The 8,395-nt window shown below is 36.3% G+C and overlaps 1 protein-coding gene across 4 annotated transcripts in view; it reads right to left on the bottom strand.

Moving 5' to 3' along the window:
- Nucleotides 1-491: 491 nt before the first annotated feature.
- Nucleotides 492-8,395, bottom strand: part of LOC140163189 (peroxisomal acyl-coenzyme A oxidase 1-like) — a 54,317-nt gene continuing 46,413 nt past the window's right edge. For 2 of the 4 annotated variants that reach the window (XM_072186577.1, XM_072186578.1), the window contains exons 10-14: nucleotides 6,712-6,873; nucleotides 5,823-5,928; nucleotides 3,346-3,492; nucleotides 1,846-2,052; nucleotides 492-1,480 (exon numbers count right to left, since the gene is read on the bottom strand). In XM_072186577.1, the coding sequence (XP_072042678.1) occupies nucleotides 1,412-1,480; nucleotides 1,846-2,052; nucleotides 3,346-3,492; nucleotides 5,823-5,928; nucleotides 6,712-6,873 (691 nt within the window). In that variant the 3' untranslated portion in view covers nucleotides 492-1,411. The remainder of the gene's footprint in view (nucleotides 1,481-1,845; nucleotides 2,053-3,345; nucleotides 3,493-5,822; nucleotides 5,929-6,711; nucleotides 6,874-8,395) is intronic. The other 2 variants (XM_072186576.1, XM_072186579.1) reach the window with 1 other exon arrangement.

Raw genomic sequence — 8,395 nt, 5'->3', positions numbered from 1 at the left:
ACCTCAGACCTATCGAATTGCATTCTGAATACGAAGCATGTCTTTCTGATATCAAATAATTTTCATTTTTGAAAATCACAATATAATACAAATTTTATGACAAATTATAAAAATTTGATATTTTTCAAATTTTTGATATATAACAGTCCTCGAAGTAAATTATATAAATCTAATGATATATTCTTAAAGTGTATGTAGCTGGGAAAAAGCCGACGGTCAATTGAAAATTTTGACATTTCATATTGGAGATATGGATTTTTTCCCAAAAAGACCTAATTTTTTTGGTGTTTTGGAAAAAAATCCATATCTTCAATACGAAAGGTCAAAATTTTCAATTGATCGTCGGCTTTTCATCCCACCTACATACACTTTAAGTATAAATCATCAGATATATAAAGTTTACTTCAAGTACTGTTAAATATCAAAATATCAATTTTAATGATTTGCCATAAAATGTGTATTAAATTGCGAATTTCAAAAATCAAAATTATTTGATATCAGAATGACATTCTTCGTATTCAGAATGCAATTCGATATGTCTGATGTGCTCTGATGTCCCACAATAAATACTGTCCAAACGTTCATACCCCAGCCCTTAAAGCCATGTGTGATTTGCTTCACAGTGACGCCCTAAATTTTACTCGGATTTCTACTTTTTGCATAATTATAATGCCCAGTGGTGTACTAAAATACCACGTAAAAGACTAAGCCTGAAGTGCTTTAATAACAGTAAAATTTAACTTTTTATATTAAAACCGGGTCGACCCAGTTTTATTCAGAGTTCATTGATCGAATGCTTGCTAAAAAAATATAACATCTCCCATGGATGTCAGCTTATGTACACACGTCGAGCACGATGCTCCGTGCAGTATTACATGTTACGATCGGCGAGCGTAGTACACGCATTGCAGGCGCTGGAATGAAATCGCAATTTTCTTCGCTATAACTCATTTGTTTGGCTCGAAATTAAAAGGGGGTAATGTGATCAGTGAAAACAAACATTTAAATAGGAATCTATTCTTTATGCAAATCTCACATTATTGCTTTAAGTTAAAATAAGCCTTCCTTTATCTACTGGTCCTTCAATTGAATACATTGGAAATTTGTCATGACTGATAGGTAGCAGTCTTGTTTATGAACCTTTCACAGTTCACCCCAAGCATACTACTGCCTTTGTAACAGTGTCCTCAATTGGTTAATTTACATGATATAATCATCTGAGTAACCAATAAAAATACAGCTTTTAGATCTCTTAGTAATAAGGTTAAGCTTAATCCTCTTCAGGACTATTCTTATCACATCTCTGATTGGCTCAATTTTATTTTTAAATATACTCATTCCAGTTGTGGAAGATATATATTAAGAACCCCCTCGATCCTGGAATGTCAAGTCATATCACCATCTTCTGCCTCTACAGTTTAGATTTAGCGATGTTCTCTCGCAAGAATGGCTTGATGTGAAGGTCATAAGCATCTACCACCTGGAAGGAAGGGAAAGAAAGACAAAACAATGTGTTACTGTATTTGAAAGAACCATGAGAGGACTCTCCTTAGTTGGAGGGGATGTTAAGTATCATTCTTAGTCAGTGGGAGAGGTCTAGTTCGTAGACGCATAATCTGATTGGACAATCGCATGATTTGTGGGTGCCGTCTATCAGGCCGTAGACGACCCCACGTCATCACGCTTGTAGAGGTGTGCGTATGTATTGCGTTGTATGCGTAGACTAGTGCGGAATACGCGCACACGCTAGCAGTACGCGCAACAGAATATGTGAAGTTGTAAACAAGTTTCGTTCATTTTATAATAAGGGGAGTTTTTATGACGACAACTTGATAGTGGACCTACCTCTTTATCATTGAGGGGTGAAGATTTGGCCCACTTGTACAGGTTCTCATACACATTGCCATCATATCGTCCCAGAATAGACCCCAAGATATCATCATGGATGTCAAAGGAATCTACCAGGGTCACTGCGTTGGGACGGATGGTGCCAAGTAGAGCGATGAGTTGACGGTCAGCCATAGCCAGTTGGTCACCAGTCAGGTAGCCATCCTAAAAAACAGACAGAAATTCAAAATCATTGAGACTATATAGGGCCTGGAGGACTTCCTAAATGTACCAACATGCATATTATATGTACATACACATTAGTACGAGCATATACTTTCTTTTAAAGATTCTCCTCTATTCCGAATGATACCATAGGCATTAGACAGCATACAATGCCAGTCGAAGAATAAACAACTTTGAGGATGTGTACATGTGTGTTTGAACAAACATGCCCAAGTATGTAGGCATCAGGCTTGGGCGATATTTTAATTAATCAAAAAAATTAATGTTTTTTTTTTAAATTGGGTACTCAAGTTATTTAAAAACACTAATTGTAGTATCAACATTTTGATTTTATCGAAAATAATTAATTGGTTTTCTAAGCAATAGTATAGGTGATAATAAGTTAAAACTACACCAGAATAACAAGTGAAACAACTTACTGTTAAGGGATCTAAAATGAGCGTTTATTGCGTTTCGACAGTATTTTTTGTGGGACATGAGAGCACCTCAGACCTATCGAATTGCATTCTGAATACGAAGTATGTCTTTCTGATATCAAATAATTTTCATTTTTTGAAAATCACGATATAATACAAATTTTGTGACAAATTATAAAAATTTGATATTTTTCAAATTTTGATATATAACAGTCCTCGAAGTAAATTATATAAATCTAATGATATATTCTTAAAGTGTATGTAGCAGGAGGAAAAGCCGACGGTCAATTGAAAATTTTGACCTTTCATATTGAAGATATGGATTTTTTCCCAAAAAGACCTATTTTTTTGGTGTTTTGGGAAAAAAAATCCATATCTTCAATACGAAAGGTCAAAATTTTCAATTGATCGTCGGCTTTTCATCCCACCTACATACACTTTAAGTATAAATCATCAGATTTATAAAGTTTACTTCAAGCACTGTTAAATATCAACAATATCAATTTTTAATGATTTGCCATAAAATGTGTATTACATTGCGAATTTCAAAAAATCAAAATTATTTGATATTAGAATGACATTCTTCGTATTCAGAATGCAATTCGATATGTCTGATGTGCTCTAATGTCCCAAAATAAATACTGTCCAAACGTTCATACCCCACCCCTTAAACATGCATATTGTGTGCTTTTTTCATTAACAATGTTCAGCAATGTTTAATAGTGGGATTCTATGCAACAAATAATGCTCAACCTATTACAGTCACACAATGTTGAAAATAACTGATCAAAAAATTGATTATTCGAAATCGATTGTTTTTAACAATCGCCTGAGCCTAGTATTAGTATATACTTACATACAGAAATTCTCCTCTGTTCTGAATGATACCATGAACAGCATACAATGACGCTAGGGCTTGGAGCACTTCCTTCACAGAGTCTGGGGCAGCAAGTTCTGCGACTGCAGAGAAGAAGTTGTCAACTACGTACAGGTGGCAATGGGCCTGGAAAAGAGAGAACAAAATTTTGAAGTTGAACAATATACGTATTTCACTATTTCCTCTCTGTTTATATACATACATACATACAACGGCATTTATATAGCGCAATTTCAAAGAAATGATCATTGCACTTTACAGAAAACTTACCCTACAACTAAAGACTACAAGAAAACAGATATATGCAAAAGAAACAACAAAAAATCAGCAATGGTTAAAAAGGTGGGTTTTCAGGCTACGTTTGAAAGTAGTAACTGTGGGAGATGACCTAATGGATGAAGGAAGATTGTTCCAGATTCTGGGTCCAAAGACACTGAACGACCCATCACCTATCAATCTGTTTATCCATTTCCTTGCAAAGATCAGGGATGAATGAATTAGTACAGGTACTGCATGTGACATCGTTACTTGCAATCATGGCCACAATAATGCTCAACTCTGCTCAACAAAAGCAAACCTTGGAATATCCTCAGTTCCAAAGCACAATATTTAGATATTTCACAATACCTCAAAACACAGGCATGAGACTGCACTTTCCTAAAAAAAACTGAAAAAACTGAAAATGCACGTGAAATTGGGCAAAAAGTACCAAAAACAGGCTGAAATTAAATAAAGTTGCGGAAATTTTGACTATAAAAAAAACTGAATTCAGTTTTTAAACTGAAAATTATCATGCCTGAAAACAACTGATGTGCAGTCATTAACCTCTAAATGATAATATACAAATAAAATAAATGTGACCCATTCTGACAAAACCAGAAACAAGTTGCATTTTTGACATTTTATGATTTGAAAAAATGTAATCACTAGACAATAAGCTTTAAAATGATACTAAAAGTATATAAATACCATCAATACTTTTCAAGATATGGATAATTTTGTAAATGATACCTTGATATTTTTGCCAAATTGCTATTCTGAGTAATGGGCCAATTAATTTTCTGCCTTACACATGATTGAATTAGAGAATAAACGATAGAATTTTTATTTTGCCTATCCTCTACCGTGTGATAGACGACAGGCAGGTCCAATATTTTGAGTAGTGGATGCCGGCGCAGCCGGTATCCACTACGATAAAAATATTGGACCTGCCTGTCGTCTATCATAGGTAGAGGATAGGCAAAATAAAAATTCCTATCGTTTATTCTCATTCTTAGACAGTTAAATATTATTTTAATAACTGTAAACAATTTTTTAAAAGCAAAAACTAAGTTACCGTCATAAAAACTCCCCTCATTATAAAATGAACGAAACTTAACGTATTCTGTTGCGCGTACTGCTAGCGCGTTCGCGTATTCCGCACTAGTCTACGCATCCAGCGCGTTACATACGCACACCTCTACACACGTGTTACGCATTATCAAGACGCATGATGACGTGGGGTCGTCTACGGCCTGATAGACGGCACCCGAAATCATGCGATTGTCCAATCAGAAATGTGTCTACGAACTAGACCACTCCCACTGACTAAGAATAGGGATTATTGTAGTTCAACTGTTAATTATTGATTAAACAAACCTCTTTTTATAATTAATAAGTACTGTAAAGTCCACTAAAGCTGAAATTAAAAATTCCAAATTCAATTTTTTTATGGGAATTATGTCATCTTTAAACAATAACTCAAAAACATGTCTGGAGACTTGTTCCGGGTTTTGTTGGAGCTGGTCACATATACAATGTACCAACAACATGAATGTGAATAATATTGTACAGATTTTTTTTCCTTCTTTAAATATCAAAGTGAAGCTACTTCTACCTTCCATTTGTTTTTAATTAGTCACTTTGCATCACAAGGAGAAAAATATCAAGACTCTGTATCTTCCACAAGGCCATAGAGGGGCACTTAGCGTTACCAGTGCAATTAAAACTACGCCCAGCCGACGCGGAGGCTCACTTGCAGATGATCACAAGGGGCTTTTATAGAGCATCAGGCAAGAATTGACAGCCATAAGTACTCTATCCTATGCGTCTTGTTTCACCAGGAATGTTACACAGTAACTAAAGAAGAAGTAGAAGTTAAATACAGCTATCCTTCTTACCAATATGCAAAAATAACTTTTTAGAATTTCTGAATTAGCAGATCACTGATAATTGCCTTGAACCCCCTGAGCACTACCTGCCGATCTAACATTGCCTCTGATTGGTCAATTACACGATATTTTCACTTTAATCACCAATCAGAATGCATGGAGCTTTGCAAATAATTCCCCAATTTTTTTTGGATGGTGAAATTATTCTAACAATGTTGCTGATTGGTCCGGTTGATAATGAAAACTTCTTTTTGGCCAATCGGCAGGTAGTTCTCATGGGGTTAAGTTCAGTGTATTATAGCCTACCTGGCCAGCACGTAGAAGATGGAGGTGGTTCTCATTTGAGGCAATAACCTGTGCACGGCCTTTCTTAAGGGAATCTGTTACTCTGTCTGCTGCCTCGTACACCAGTCTGGAATATCAAAACAAATTTTATTTATTCTTATCAGCAGTGTACAAATAAAGAAAAAAAATCAGGTTATCCGGCGGATGACCAGGTCATGAAATCTGGTCATCCGCCAGAGGTTTTTTGGTAATCCGTATATATCCGCCAAAATTGGGATTTAATAAAATATCATAACTACTAATAACTTAGTACTCAAAATAAAAGAAAAGACACAAATCAATACAAAATCCAGTGTCATAAGATTCTAAAATCTAAGTTTTTGGCTGATGTCAAAGCCTCATCATCATCACAGGTGCTGCTATTGCACCCACAAAGCCACAGTACTAGTTTGGACTGAAAGAAGGCCACACTAATTATGTGGGGATGTGGTGGAATGAAACTTCAAAGCTTTGATGAGTACGAAGACAAGACAGAACTGGAAAGCAATGTGATTTTTCATACTTAATAAAATATCGGGACTAAATCATTTTTATACTGCATGAAGGTGAAAAAAAGTGTGGTGTCCGACGGATAACCTGCAGTGAATTTCTGATTATCCGTCTGCAAATCTGGGTGTCAGGACTACCGGATTACCACTTAATTTGTACACTGCTTATCAGGCCTTTCACTCAGCAATGTGAAAAGTGACATTGTGCACAGCTCAATTAAAAGGGCTAAAACATATATGCACAAGAACATAGTCATTGAAGGAATGGGCTACAGGAATGAAGGACTAATCCAAAAGGTAGCTTGCAACTCCTAATAAATAAGGGGGCAGGATGGGCATTGTAAAGCAACTAAATCCCTTACCTGCGTGCCACATGTTTATATGCCTCAGTCAGCATCTTACTGCACAGGAAATCCTTGTCATTAGCAGCAGAGGATCTTGGTTGTGGAGTCTCGGCCAGGTAGGACATGACACCTCCAACCCCCTTACCAGCTCTCACATTGCGCACACATTTCAGTAGGTACCTGTGGATGGAGAGGATCGATGGGTTAGTAAAACAAAATCATTGGAAAACAGGCATGAAAATTTTCCTACCCAAGCAGGAATTCCTGCTTTTTTGTTGTCCAAATTTCCACGATTTTATTTATTTTTAGCCCATTTTGGAGAATTGTTGCCACAATTTACACACTTTTTCCTGCTTTTTCAGAATTTTCCTGGTTTGTCATGTAAATCTATTCTCATGCTTGGGAACAACATGACTTGTGGTCTGCACCCTCAATGCAAGATTTTGATTTGCATTCATGAAGGTTCTCCCAACCATTTGGCATTTAACGCGGCTGTGTACTCTAGCCATTGTTTCTTTCTCAAAATTGAGTTTTTATGATATGTTTGTACCTTGTTATGTTTTTTATAAATACAAGGAATGAAAATCCAGATTTGTAAACTCCAACTGCAATATTTTAAGGATTTTATTTCACTATTCCACTCGTGTTTGAAATTGAAAAGGAAAGAAAATCTTTGTTGTACCAGCAAGGTACACGCGCGCAACAACTCATCGCGTTGCGTATCGCGCAATTTGTTAACGCACAAATACGCTACGAATACGCGACGCTTATCTGCATGCGTGGCGCATCTTATGGAAACACCACAGAAGCACTGATTTCACAAAAACCTAGTGGTCAAATGGCTCCGTTTTAGCTGATAAAATGTGGGTTTTTTCAAGTTCTTTCCCCGATTTAAATATCAAGTTATGAATGGATTTCGCTCAAACTTCTCAAGGGGCCGCGGTGGTGAATACTGAGAATCCGGAACCTGGAACGACTGGACAAAAAGACAAACTGTACGAAATGCCATCTAAAATGGTGAACTGTTCTTATTGAGCGAATTTCACTGGTTCTTAAAAATATTACTCATGGCGGGAGCTTTCGACTGATGCCAGCTTGTCTATCAGTTTGGCAATTGAGCAATTTAGGCCAATCAGAAGTCAGATTTCTTTGTGATATAAAAATCAATAAATAAAATCAGAAAAATAATAGGCTTCAGCCTATTTAAAATACTTTTGAAGTCACTGGCAGATTTTCCACGTACTTTCCTTGATTCTTAATATAGAACTGCACAATTGATAGAATACGCAGGAAGTTCCTTTTAATTTATAAAACGACGAGTGTGCCTTTAATCCATAACACCAACAATTCAGAGCCACCATCTGCATGGCATGCATGCACATCATAATGCAAGGCTAAGCTTAGCCTTTCTTGAAGACTAGGAACTTCCCCTTTTATATTCTATCGTAATTAAATTAATGATTAAACCATTGTTTTATCAGTCACGATGAACCAAGATGTCCAAGAGAAGCAGAAGGCCCAAGAGGCTAAGTAAGCTTAAACTTTCCAGGCGTTAAGGCGCAAGGCTCAGCAGTCTAGGCCATCTAAGCTTACCAAAATATGACGATTTGTGACTGTAAAGATGCCAAAAATAGTGCAGTTCTATAGGCCTACCTTCGATGAAGACAATTAAGCATTCATGGGAACTAAATTCACAAAGTGG

The sequence above is a fragment of the Amphiura filiformis genome, chromosome 10 (genome assembly GCF_039555335.1).
Source record: "Amphiura filiformis chromosome 10, Afil_fr2py, whole genome shotgun sequence".
Classification (NCBI taxonomy): domain Eukaryota; kingdom Metazoa; phylum Echinodermata; class Ophiuroidea; order Amphilepidida; family Amphiuridae; genus Amphiura; species Amphiura filiformis.
This window is presented reverse-complemented; position numbering and strand designations above follow the sequence as displayed.